The 14,481-nt window shown below is 34.0% G+C and overlaps 1 protein-coding gene across 5 annotated transcripts in view; it reads right to left on the minus strand.

Annotated features, from left to right (window-relative positions):
- The window catches only part of LOC129947544 (atrial natriuretic peptide receptor 1), a 265,818-nt gene that overhangs the window by 47,402 nt on the left and 203,935 nt on the right, over window positions 1-14,481 (minus strand). For 2 of the 5 annotated variants that reach the window (XM_056058178.1, XM_056058153.1), the window contains exon 2: window positions 9,091-10,414. The exons of 1 other annotated variant lie outside the window; for it this stretch is intronic. In XM_056058178.1, the coding sequence (XP_055914153.1) occupies window positions 9,091-9,907 (817 nt within the window). In that variant the 5' untranslated portion in view covers window positions 9,908-10,414. Of the gene's footprint in view, window positions 1-9,090; window positions 10,941-14,481 lie in introns of those variants that run through there. 2 more of the 5 variants (XM_056058170.1, XM_056058160.1) reach the window with 2 other exon arrangements.

Genomic DNA, 14,481 nt, shown 5'->3' on the forward strand with positions numbered 1-14,481 from the left:
CAGAATGAAACATTCCACGAATTTCTGATATGGCACTTGAAGAAAACAGGTATGCTCGGCGTAATTTTTAGATGTTGCTCAACTCTGGACAAGGTTTGGCACTTGGGATTTGAGTTCAAACTGCATAGGGACTTTCCCATTTAGTACTACAAAATACTGAGATCTTATGGTACAAATCTAGTCTTTGGAGTACAGTAAGACCAAAATTATTAGGAAGTAAAGAAAAAAAATAAACTGTTGTACCTCAAGCAACCATGTATCTTTTATATGCAAGGGATATGTCAATGGATATCAACACCATCATGGCCACATTTCTAATAATTCTGCAATATTGGTGTCAGATAGAATGGTAGCAAATACGCAGTCTTTAAACTAAGTATTTGGCGTACCAAACTAAATGAAACAAAGAGCCTTGCAGACTCTGGCAAGAACTAACGAATACTCCCTAGAGCAAAAGGAATACACCATGGTGGCCTTCCTGGATATTGAGGGTGCTTTCAACAACGTTGACACATCCGCTATCACTTCTGCTATGACGACAATAACGTTAAATACTCACTGTGTGAGTTGATTAATCTAATGCTAAAAACTAAGATGAGGGATTTTTGTACGAAAAGGTTTGTCGGTAGAGGCACTCCGAAAGATGGTGTTCTGTCCCCTCTCCTGTGGAACAAAGTGGTTAACGAACTACTTATATCCCTTGAGAGGGAAGGCTACAGAGTGGTTGCGTATGTCGATGATGTTGCTATCGCCGTCACAGGAGAACATCCTAATACACTGAGAGACCTCCTCCAAAACGCGCTCAATATGGTCATTAGATGGGCTGATCACTGCGGACTTAGTATTAATCCTCAAAAAACAGACCTCGTCCTTTTTAAACGGAAATATAGGACCCCAGAAATTGTACCTCTTTCAATAAAAGGTGTACCAATAATTTTTACCAATGCGAAGCCAAATATTTTGGTCTGATATTGGACAAACATTAAGTTGAAAACCTAATATTTAGGAAAGAGTTAAAAAGGCTACAGTAGCTCTTTTCCTTTGCAAGAAAGCCATAGGAAGAAAATGGGGTTTTTCAACCTCGCATAACCTACTGGCTATACACATCGGTCATCCGACCAATACTTATGTTCGGGGTTGCAGTATGGTGGACTGCACTGGAGAAAGTTACATACTACGACAAACTCAACAGAGTCCAACGCACTGCATGTCTCTGCATAAGCGGGGAATTAAGAATCACACCGTCAGCAGCATTAGACACTCTCCTCCATCTGACACCCCTCGACATATTCACCAAACAAGTGGCAGTGAGTACAATGTTGGGCACTCCATCATTTTGAACTATTTTGGTTCTATACCAAAGTACATTAGACTACACTATTCCAAAACCCCAATTTAGAAAAAACTTCTAGGTATCCATTCCATAAAGAGATGAATGGGAAGACAAATAAAATGCACGACTGGGTCGCACGAACTTGCTCCTGTATGCAAAGAGTCTGTTTAAAAAAGTACTTATATGAATTGTCAAAAAAACCGAACGATCTTTGTATATGAAAACCATAGTACTCTCATGAGCAGAAATTCTTAGGGCGACCAGATGCCGAGTCGTTGGCGTGGCGTTAGTTTTGAAAGTAGAGAAATTCAGCGGGAGCGAGAGAAAAATATTATTCCCATTCCCATAAGCAGCCAGCAGAATAAGGGAGATAATTAATTTTCGACCCAAAAAGTCAACACAATTTCCTTCATTTTATTTGAGTCTATCCTCGTATATGCTTTCAAGAAAAGAGCTTCCATATGAAGGTTGATAAATTTGTTTTTGTTTTATTTATATCAATGCACTTTATATAACAAACAAAATGGCTTCATATTGTATCTAATAAGGGGATGAAACAAACTTTTGCATGCTTACGTCAGCTGTTTAGGATCTTTTACCGATATTTGTTTTTATTTACATTCATAAGTCTGCTTTTACTTCGGTACGATCTTTGTATATGAAAAATGGTTTGTATTATGTATGTATAAGGCTACGATGCGATTCAAAGCTTTTTTCCTTTAGATAGAGCTTTATTGTAATTTCATATAAGAAGAATCAGGATGGAAAATAAATAAGATAAGAAAGAGGCAGACCATGAATGTTTAAATTGTAAAGCGATCGCCTATTGGTTGTATAGTTAGGTAGCAGGTAGATGTCTAAAACGACCATAGAATAGTTCACTTGGCGTGCTTAGCTTTATGCAGATAGATAGATAAGGACATGTTTATGATGATAATGAAGGAATGTTATTGGTGGCTAGAAGGTACATACTACATTCCTTCTTAAGTTTTCAGCGCAAACATGGAATTATTACGTTCAATTTATTTTTTTCACTAAAGTTTTAAAAAACAAGCATACGAACAAGTACAAGAAATTGCTGTTTATGTGTTGTTAACAGTCAAGCTCTTGTGCGTTTTGGATTTTAGTTAAGAAGTAATACGTAAGCAATAAACAGTAGTTGTAGAAGTTGTACGTAATACCTTTATAAATAGGTACAATGTGTATGCGTTGAAAAAGTGATTCTAATAGAAAATACATATTATACTCTCTCTGGCCAGTTTCTTTAACTTGTAGGTACTAAGTATTTATTTTTTATATAGGCGAAGGCCAGTAAATCATGTGGGAAACAACCTTATTCGTAAGGAATAATATTTTAAAATCATATATATACAAAGTTACCAAGATAATACTTCTTGATAGACTCTTTAAAATAGATTGTTGATTAAATATATCATATAAATGTGTACCAAATGCATTAATTTGGATGAAAGATAGGAATGTAATTACAATTTTGTCAAAATAATGCGCTCTTTCGGGCTCATGCACAGTTAAAATAATTTAAAAAATAATATTTTAGGATTCAAAATTTTACCTGAAAAATAAGTTTGTCTTCAAAAATTTAAATGCCATTTTATAAATAAAAAAACCGTTGATTTTCCAAATTTTTATTTTGAAAATCGTTAGAGCGGTTTTTTTTTAAATTAATTTTTTATATATAAAATTTTCCAATTTTGTTCTAAAAATATTTTTGGAATGCAGTTGTTTAGTGATTGTAAATATACGTTTTACGTTTGAATTTCGTAAAAAATTGTTGACCCGTTTTTGAGATAAAGAGTTTTGAAAAATAAAAATTCAATATTTTTTAAAAAACCCAAACAATTAAAAATTGCATTTTTGTTAATCAAATATTGTTAAGGCAATATAGGAGCTTATTCAGAAAAAAAATTATTAAAATCAGTTCATAAGTTGCTGAGAAAATTAAAAAACAAAATAACGGTTCTATGAGAGGTACCTTTCTTGAGCAATACAAAAATATGGTTTTCTTATAAAAAGAAGCCAAGTTAAAAAATAAAATTTTAAAGAAAATTTAAAAAAAATCCATCGGTTTGTTTTTGAGAAAATTCGAATTTTCGGTTTTTGACCAAAAAAATTGTATGGGGGCCACTGTTAGTTTTGATCTTAAAAAAAAAATGAAAAAAACGCCTAACGCGAATCTGCTCAAAACCTTAACTTCCAAGTTTGAACTCAATCGACCCAATGGTTTAGGCTGTAGGAGCGTGGACAGACAGACAAAACCGACCGGACGGAATCGCGGGACCCACTTTTTTCGACTTCTCTACCATCGTAATATCATGTTTGATTAAAATCTCGAATTCGAAATTTTGCACGAATGCAAAACTTGCCATATAGTTCCTATATGTCGCAAGTAAAAACTCCTGGATGACAAATGCATCCATTTTTATACAGATGGATCCAAGACAAATGAGGGTGTTGGTAGTGGTGTGTATACTCAAAAAAGCTTAATCTAAGCATCTCATTCCGCCTCCCTAATCATTGTAGCGTCTTCCAAACGGAAATTTTAGCGAGAAAACGTGATATCAACTCCTGACATCCCCATCTTCTCTGACAGTCAGGCTGCTATTCACCTATGTTGGGTGCCGGCCCACAGAGATATCACAAGAAATTGTAGAGCCGATGAACTCGCTAAAAATGGAACCGTCATACCTATTTCACCTGAAAGGGAGAAGATAGGTATAGGTACCGATAGCTACATGTACACTTATGCCAAAAGAAACAGCTTTCGCGATAGCAAATTCTAGGTGGCACAACTTACCAACTTGCACAGACACAAAACTCATATGGCCTTCACTGGACTTAAAGCGCTCTAAAGACTTGTTATCTCAAAGCAGACTTCATATTAGCTCCCTAATAGGTGTCCTTACGGGACACTGTCTTTTAGGCAGACACGCAATACGACTTGGTGTAGCCTCAAATGCCTTCTGCAGGAGCTGTATGGACGAGGAAGAAGAGGAAACAATATCTCACCTCCTCTAAAGTTGCCCTGCTCTTTCACTAAGACGCAAACTTCATCTGATAGAATATTTTTTCCATTATCCCAGTGAACTAGCTAGCTAGCTATAAAGGATATCAAATATCTTTTCCCATTTATAAAAAGCTCAAAATGGTTCGACTAGTGGGAAGTAATTCTCTAGATTCATGTGGAGTCTAGATTGTGAATCTAGCCACTTTAACCTTACCAGCAATTTTGTTAGAAGCTGCCCAATCAGATATTTGAAACTTGCCTTAGTTTCAGGTCTCTGAACCTGCCCACCTGTCACCGAAAATGTGCGAGTTAGTCATTAATTTCTCTTCCACACCAATCTTTTTTAATTTGTATTTTTAACTAACGAATTTTTCTTTACTCTCTTCTCTAAAATTATAAAAAAAACTACGGATAAAGAAAAGTACAAAGTGCAAATTCTATAAGTACAAATTGAGGTATAAGAACTCAAGTTCTTTAAGAACATCTATAAATACTCGACAACAATTAAGTGCAGATTACAATTATTCCATATTTATTCACCGTCTATCCGCAATTTCTTTAATTTCATTGAGAAGATAAATGAACATTTTTTGTATACTTATTAAGTAAACATAAGCAGATATAATGACAAATGTATAATTATAATTGCTATCAAATACTGACAAGAAACCTAAGTGCATTTAAATTGACTATTATGTCAGTGATAGTGTTAATGGAGTTAATAAATCGAGTTAGGATTGTGAAATCCATTAAAGTGCTTTTCTGCCTCTATCTATAGACCAATAGGTTAAAGATCATATCCCGCATTTAAACGATACAACTTAAATAGCATTTGATATAATTGCTATCAAATATCAATAGATATTCTCTATAATTATAAAGAATTCCAATTGAATTGTGAAATTTATTACTGTTGTCAGTTAATAACGTCTAAATTGACAACTGAATGCTTCATTAAGCAAAAATCTGACACTGAAATAATTATGTATATTATAGGAAATAAAAATGTAAGATATTTGACCTCATGTTGTATGACATGATAACAAAATTAAACAAAGAAAAATTCAAGTTGAATATTCAGGGCATCAGCAAGGCATTTTCTAATTATGTTTGTATGCACTTATGTATACCTTATGTCAATGACCCACATACCACCCAAGATGAGGACAACATATAAAGTTCAAATTTATTATTATTCAATCGATGAATTTGGCAGCCGCAGTCTAGTCACCAAACGTCACATCTGTCATCCTTATTGAGTTCAGATAAGACATGACAAGAATTTTATGGCCTTAGGTGTAGGACACACAATTTTATTTTGGCTGAGCAAACAACAAGAGAATGTGAAGTTAAGGCAATCATTTTTTTTGGGAAGCTATAGGTCGAAATATGATGCGATGATAAGTAGATGGATGACAGAGAACAATGACAACAATATCTTAAGAACAAAGTTTTCTTTGCTGTATCAATTACTTATCATTGTGTGTCGAGCACAAAGCAGAGTATGGCCGACTTAGGGTGGAGTTTTATTGAATCCTGACAATCAAAATATGTAACATTGTCAAATTGAATGTTAAAAACTTAATTTAAAACGTAGTTATAGTGGATGATTAACAAATATTAAGAGCTTGTAACGTTTCAACTTTTCCAACAAAGTTCTTAACGTTTCCTAGTTAATGGCCAAATCATAATCACGAGTTCGGCAGTCGAGCTTTGATGGGCTTAAGATAGACTCTACGATGTCATCTATCATAAAGCATGACTTTTTAAATTGTAAATTGCGGCTTCAAACGCTGTAGGTTGAAAGTTATAAATTGGACAGAAGTAGAAATTTAAGAAAAAAACGCCACGAAAAAAGAATTTTTATTTTGACAACTTTCAGATACGGTTTTGTGAATTTAATAAACCCTTACGCGACGCGCGGGCGCAAGGCAAGACACTTTATTGAAGAGCTAAGACTTATTTCAAAACTTTAGTTTAATTTGGTTGATTTGGACAAGGAGAGTTTATTTCAATTCAAAAATGTTTGTGTTTTTTTGTATATATTTTTCTTTTCAAAAATGTATAAATGGATATTATGTTATTGACTTGATTATTAAAAAATCCACAATGCCAGTAGTTGTCAGCTGTCAAAGCGGGACAAAATAGAAATTAGATCTATTCGGGCTATAAGTTCGAGCTTAATATATTTGCGATCTAAAGCGAGCACAGAGCTTGAAGATGCATTTCAGATTGTCACATAAAAATGCCTTGTTTCTATTCAATATGACAAGGTGGGAGCGGTGGAACGAGTGCTTGTGTTTTAGCTTTTACCAACGTACATAACACCTTCATTATTACAATCTTAATAAACCTGTTTATATCTGTTTTGAAAATCGTTGAAGAGTTTTCCAGTTGAATTTGAACGCACCCTTAAATAAATGATTGGACTGTGAATGTCAAAATATTTAAGGCCTTGTCAAACAGAACGCGGTCTGGCGATAAGACGTGACAGTCAAACGTCAAAACAGAGAAAAAAAATAAAAAAGAAAAGGAGAAAAGGCCTCTTCTTCGCAGCTGCTGCTCCTTATTTTTATTTTCACGAGTTGTTTAAATTTTTCAAACAAATTGTTAACTTTTGCTAAGAACACTGACATTTTTTGAATTTTCTCAATAGAACGCCAACCGTGTTTTGACGTATCAGACGAAGGAAGGCGGCAGCGCGTTCTTTTTGAACATACTTTTAATCAAAACAAGTTTACTACTATTTTAAGTCCAAAGTGGAGTCGGACAAAAAGGCTGCGTATTGTCACCAATTCCATTTTAACTTCCCATAGGAAGTTATTTTAATGGGTCCGATTTGTCAAATTGAAATTTTTGACATTTCTCAACGTTCAAGGTCCCTAGAGTCGAAATAAAAGTTAAAAAAGTTGAACATTTTGGTTAACCCTAATTATTCAATGAACCAATGACACTAGAGACTTAAATTAAATTTTATAATATATTGTAACGTTATACCAAACAAACATATTTTTTGAAATAATTCAATGATCGGTTTTTTTTTATAAATAAAAAAAAAACTGAACAAATAATTTGTCACCTCGATAATTTTACGAATACAAAATTATTTTATCTTGAAAACAATTTTGTTCAAAGAAAAATAAAGTTTTTAACATCAAGTAAAACTTTGAAAAAAATCGAGTTGTCAGTTTTTTTTATAAAAAATAAAAACATTACTAAAAGTTGGTAAAAATTGAATTTCGACTCAAATATCTTTTCAAAATTTCAGATCATGGCTTATAAGAAATATTGTTTTCAACATTCGGAACAATTTTGTGAAAAATTGAATTGACAGTTTTTTTTACAAAAAATAAAAACCTAAACAAAAAATTTAACAAAAGTTAATAAAAATTGACTGTCGGCTCAAATATCTTTTCAAAACTTTGAGATGTTGGCTTTAAGCTACTTTTATCTATTAAAAAATATTGTTTTCAGCATTCAGTAAAATTTTGAGAAAAATTGAATTGACAGTTTTTTTTACAAAAAATAAAAACTCAAACAAATCTAAGAAAAGTTGGTGAAAATTGGTTTTCGACTCAAATATCTTTTCAAAACTTTCAAATCATCACTTCCAGCTAATTTTAACTAACAAATTATTAAAAATTGATGTTCGGTTCTTGATATCTCTCAAATTAATTTCATTCACCCAATTTGTAAAATTTTTGTAATCAGTGTTTTGCTATAGGATATCTAGACTAAGCAGACGATGTATGCTTTCTATCTCATAGGATGATGGATCTCCATCAAATGACAACAAGGTTGGAGAGGGAAGCAGAATTCCGGAAGATGAAAATCAACACGGGGGAAAATCAAGATTTTCAACCTCGGAAGCTCTCTAAAAAAAGGGGAGAGTTGTTAGTATCATGGATATATCATGTCCATTGATGGTGGAACGGAACAAGATATCGCAAGCAGTAAGTCTACTTTCGGGATGTTTTCCAATGTTTGGAGGAACCACTCTCTCAGCTTGAATACAAGGCTAAGACTTTTCCACTCAAACGTCGAATCAGTACCGTTATATAGTACGATTACCAGGAAACCCCGACCTTCTTATACGAAACATAAGGGGGTATATCTAGTGAAGAAGCAGAAGAGTCTGGGGGACAAAGAAGCAAGTAAAGATAAATAGCCAAGTAGGAATCGTCTAGATTGGGGAATAGCTGAAGGGCGCTCAAATAACTTTGCCCGAAACCAAACACGAAAGCACGTTGGAATAGTTGATTCCCAATGTCCTGCTAGGACTTAAGTAGGTAAGCTAATTAAATGTGTTGACCAACATTTTGACCTTGATTTGGTGAAATAACTTAATTCTTAATATGTTTCACGAAATGTCAAGTGCGGTTTTCATTGTGTTTTCTGAGTTGAGCCGTTTCTTTTTTAGCTAATGGAAATTACTGTCACGTAACCAAGATAAGAAAAATAAAGTGACAGTGCATTTTCAATGTCAGTTCAGCATGACAAAAATTGACAGTTGAAGAATTCGCATACAATTTAACTAAAGGCCAATGAAAAGACTTTCATAATCATTATCGCTCTCATTTCTCTTTTTCGTTGTTTTGTTCACAAAACTAATTTATTCCAAATTTATTACGAATTTTATGGTTGAAAGTTTAGCCGAAAATCTTAAAATTTAATTTGTATACATATAAGTATTTAATATAATAAGTATAAAATCCATGGATAAATTACTTACTTCTTGAATGCCGTGCTATAATCTGCAACTGCATAGTAATGTTAGCCTTATGGAATGCTCGTTCATCAAATCCAACTTGATACACAGAACTTTTTCCCAATTTACTGTGCAACGTTGACATGCAAAAGAAACATATCGAATTACCCGACGTAAGAGTATCCGTATTTTGATACATCAAAGCAGCACGCGTCCAATTAAATACTTCCAACATTCCCTTGGTATCATTACCCACTGCAGCTGTCAAACCGCCCATTAAACGTGTCAACGTCGGATATTGACCCTCTTTCAAATCAAATGATCTCGACCGGCCAGCGGTTGATAGAACTGGAATTTCCCAAACACCTGAATACCGAGATATTGGAGCCAAAACATAATCGCAAGATAATCCAAAGACCGCATTGATATCATGCCAGCGGGAATAAATCTCAAAGAATCCTATGGCACCGTATGTCGACGAACAAAACGTATCCCGCGAAATTAATGTCACATCGAAATTCACTCCCGGAAATCCAAGACGTTGCACATCACGAATTGCCAATTCCAAAGCGGGCATAACTTTTGGCATAATACAATCATTTTGATTTTCCGCTTCTTTGGCTGTCAAAAGAACGGTAAATGTCAGATTCCTACGCAGAACTCTCGGATCACTACTGAAATCACTTGCGTTGAATATCTGTATAACTTCGGTGTTTGAGCTTTTGGTGCGTTCTTCAAAAACGCTGGCGCTGGCAGGAACTGTCACTGTCACTGATTCATGAAGAGGAAGACTAGCGGCAATTATAAGTACTATTATTCCTAGAATTTGATTCAAGCCCATCGCTTGACAGAACTCCTAGGTAAACCTTAACTTAATTTTAACGAAAAATAATCTTAGGTAATTATGTTTGCGTGGTCGTTCACAATAATTTCACTAAACTCAATTCGATGCGCGCACTGTTGAGGAACTTTAATGATTTCTTTTATCTAACTCAACTCATATCGAATTTATTGAATTTGTTTTAGCAAACATTTTAAATATTTTATGCTTTTTTGGTTTTGTATTATAATTTAATAAAACATTAGATTCACTTAATTACACATTTATTTGCTGGCATCACTATATTTGTAGCCAATCGGTTAGCATAAGTAGCACAAGCACTGATGATGTGTTGATTAGGTAGGGGCTTCCGTCCTCTAGGTCGTTATTTCGACAGAATTCATTTGAACGTATCTTATGATGTCACTGCTTACATTTTCAACAAACATTCAATTCGATTATTTATGTGGTGTAGCTTTATCTTAGACTTTTATTTGGCTTCTGACAGCTAAAGAGTACGGCGAGCTTCTAAACATTGGGTTAAGAAAAAATGTTCTTGTTGTTGTTAAATTTTTGTTTTGTTTTGCTTTTTTATAAAAATAAACACAACAAAATGATTAATTGAGTTTGCCATTTATTTATATTGAATGAGTGTGTAGGTAATTTTGTATGATTTTTTTGATATAGGCATCTATCAGAGTGGAAATACTAATCGGGAAAATTATAATTAATTAAAACGTGTTTTATTTTTTGGGTTTGTTTGTTTTGCTTTTCATATTCTATGCTTTGTTGTTTAATTGGATTTTTTGTTTTTTTGATTACCTTTTGAGAATACAGAACAAAAACAAAAAACAATATCTACCTAGACTAAGTAAGACATACATTACATACTCATACGAAAAAGTAGGGAGTTTAAGGTCGTTTTTCAAGACTAAAATAGAACTTTGCGTACCTAAAAGTTTTTTTGTTTTTAATTAATTAAATTTATGTAAATTTTTTGTGTCTGGCTTTGGCACGTCTTTTGGTTTTATCGATTAAAATAGACTCTTATATTGATTTAATAATAAGCATTTCTTTAATCTATTAATTTTGAGGTTATGAATTTTAAGAGAGTTCATAAGTTCCAAAATCTTGAGGATCGTAGGGAAAAAAGTTGGTAATCTTTTCAATTTATAAATATTTTCTTTTCATAATAACGAGTGTGTTTATTTTTAGACGTGCGGTTTGAATCTGATAGTACTTTTTTTTTGGAGCTGGCCTTTTTGACAGCTGTCACTTGATTTATTATCAGTTTGTAACATATATTTCATCGTTTTTGAATCGTGCCTATTTTTTAATTTACGGAATGACACTTTGGTGAGCTCATCATCCCAATGGGCGTAGCTTTGCGTAGTGGGCATGTGGAGTGGCCTCCAAGATCGTGCGTCGTAATATTGTAATATCGCTAAACTATTTTGTGTGGGGTTATGTGAAGTCAAATATTTGGGGCGTAGTTACTAACATGGCCCCAATTACTGCAACAAATGGCACGATGCCAAATTACCCGAAATACTGTTTAAAACATAATATCTTAAAACTAAATTCTTGACTAAAACATGATATGGATAAACATCATTTATCTTAATTAAATTTCACTAAGATACATTTTATTAAAATAAACAACAACAAGAAAGCACTTAAAAACTTTGAAACAATTAATTTTCATTTCAATATGAGATTCAATTTGCTTTTCTGTCCTGAAATTATTTTTTCCTGGTTAAACTTGTCGCTTTGTTATTGAAAAACTTTACACTACCCGCCTCTGCGCACGAAGGTTTTTGTATTTTTGAAAAGCAACATCAATTTGCATTAATTTTTTGAAATTAATTTTTAAGGCTGTTTGAAAAAAAAAATAAAGACAAAAATAATTAAATTTTTTGATATTCATTAATAAAATGTCTCCATCTGAACACATTAAGACAGTAAAAAGTTAAGAAAGAATAAGACAGACTTAAACTCTTCTATGGGGCTTTTGTGAGTATTGAAAGAAAAGGTGATAGAGAAGATGGAACGACGAGCTGTACGGGCTATACATTGACATAGACTCTCCAGAAGGATACAAGTCCATGCCTGAGATGGCTGAGCGCACAAATGCTTACAGGACAGCGCACAAGTGGAAAGCGACCTCAACCAACTTGCAGTGTGAAACTGGATACATCTACTTAGGGACCTAGCTAGATGAAGAAATTTGTGGTGTGAAAAAGCCTCAAATCATTTCCCTAGGTGTATCTCAAGTTTTGAGACAGAGTAAGACGAGTGTTGAGTCTTAAGGAATAATTTCCTCCTTTTCCTTGTCCATAAAGCAAAAATTATGTTTAAATACTGTCAAGTCAATCGAATGGTATTCTTGTAATGGTACCAATTAAAGATTGTTTTTAAATCTAAAGAGTAGGGCAACTAAAATACCAAAAAAACTGATATTGGTTTATTTTGGTATTTAAGCAAAAGTTTACATTAGCGATTACTTCACAGCCAATTTAAAATGGGTAATGTTGTACTGATTTCATCAGGCTTACAATTTCCCGGAATGGACCTACTGCTACGCCATCTCCTCAAAAGTTAATCAATAGTTATGGACTGTTGCATCTTTTGTGGAGACAGATTTAAACTTCTTGAATCTTAAGTGTCTAGCAAATCCAGATATCAGGTGTTGATATACTGTCGGGTAAATGCTTTTTTAATGAGAGGTCCTGTTTAAGTTGTTCTAATTGAATCCCTTTACCACCTACATTAAAGTGGAGCTTAAGGCTTTGATTTTGAACGGTTTTAGGGAAATATCGTTCTTAGAAATATCAATCCAGTTAAACATTCGTGTGGTGCGGCTAAAGAAAGAATCCCTTTACTAAGAAGTACGCCCATAATTGGGCTCAAGGGCAAATCGATGAGCATTCCCAGAAGTAAGAGTATTTTTTTTAAATTGTTTGAGGAGAGGAAAACAGTTGGTTGTATAACTATAGCAATACATTCTACAAGATTTTTAATTTCCCATTTCTGCTGTCAAGATGAGTATTTTTTTGAGCTTATCATACGCTACAATTGGTAGGGGGGTCAAACAGACTTTCATGTAGATGTTGGAAAGCTATATGCTTGCCTATAGTCTAGAAAGAAGAAGTGCTTCTTCACGTGGTGGCCCCTCGGCACAAGTTAGAGAAATCAGTGTAGCTCGATGATGAACGATGCTGGTTAATTCATAGTTATTAAAAAAGGCACAGCTTACTAGAACTGCACTGAGGAAATTCTAAACTTGTGAGCGAACGCAAGAAGCTACGGTTAACTTCCTGCCAAAGATTAAATCTTGCGAAAATGGTTAACACAGCACTGTCTTCCTTCCTCAGAGGTTAGAGGCTGACTTACTGATCTGAAGTGGAAGTAAAAATCATTTCTAGGAATGAAGCTGATTGTAGATAAAGCTCGGTGGATTACATCCCACATAAAGCCGGGCCACCACTTCTAGGGTTATCTTCCCTAGGATGTCACTTCATCAAAGACTAAATTAACACACCACTGTAGATGTGTTACCACGGGATATGTTGTAGCCCTCTGGTTAATTCCAGGAACATATATGGGATGGCCTCCTTGTGAGAGTATCGTGGTTGCTGTGGTTTATCCTAATTGCATAGGGTATTGGTTTTTCATTGTTACCAGAAAAATCAATATATAGATGGACTAAGCCAATACCAAAGGTTAACAAATAAGTGAATTTGTTATGTCTTGGTAGCTTAGAAAAGGTAACTCATTTGAAGTATTTCGCCAAATAAGAGAGGGTAAATCTTTGCGTAAATCCTTTTAATTATTTTTAAAAACTAAGCAAAATAACAATGCAGCAAGTGTAAGAAATTGCCATCAAATTAAGGCTTACTGTCAGGTGTTGGTGTTGAAAGTAATTATCTTAAGCTACCATTGGTAGTCCACATCCGAAGAAAAAAGAATGAGAAACTAAAAACATATGAAAAGCTGAGGGTACTGTCATCAGCGAAACAATTTAGTGGGTTAGAAGTTTCAGACAGAAGTTCGTTTAAATAAATAAGGAAGAGTTTTGGAGATAAGACGGAGCCCTGGGGCACAGCAGCTTTTATTTTGTTGATATCAGATTTGAACCCGTCCAATACTAATGGTCCGAAAGGTAATTTCTTATCGAACGAAGGTGGAATTCGTCAATACAGAAGACACACATTTATGATAAAAAAGCTAATACCAAACTTGACCAATTGCTACGAAAGCCATACTATCTAGAGGGTTTTTCAATTAGAGTGTGTAGATTTTGGCAACCCATGCCGGCCAATCGGCAGATGACCTAAAGCTTAACATAACACAGGCCATCGTTCAAATTTAGCCGGATCTATACGGATGAGTCATTGAAAATTGAACTACTCGGATGCCACCTTGAGAAGTCGAGGCGGGCATTTTAATTTTTTTTTTAAATAAGAATTAAAAGTGAAGCCACAGAGCAGTAAAATTCTAAAGAAGAATTTCAGATTCAGAAGAACTCATGTACCCTGGAATTAAGACACATTTATATATACTATAATTCGACGTCACAGCATTTCATAATTTTA

The sequence above is a fragment of the Eupeodes corollae genome, chromosome 1 (genome assembly GCF_945859685.1).
Source record: "Eupeodes corollae chromosome 1, idEupCoro1.1, whole genome shotgun sequence".
NCBI classification, from domain to species: Eukaryota; Metazoa; Arthropoda; class Insecta; order Diptera; family Syrphidae; genus Eupeodes; species Eupeodes corollae.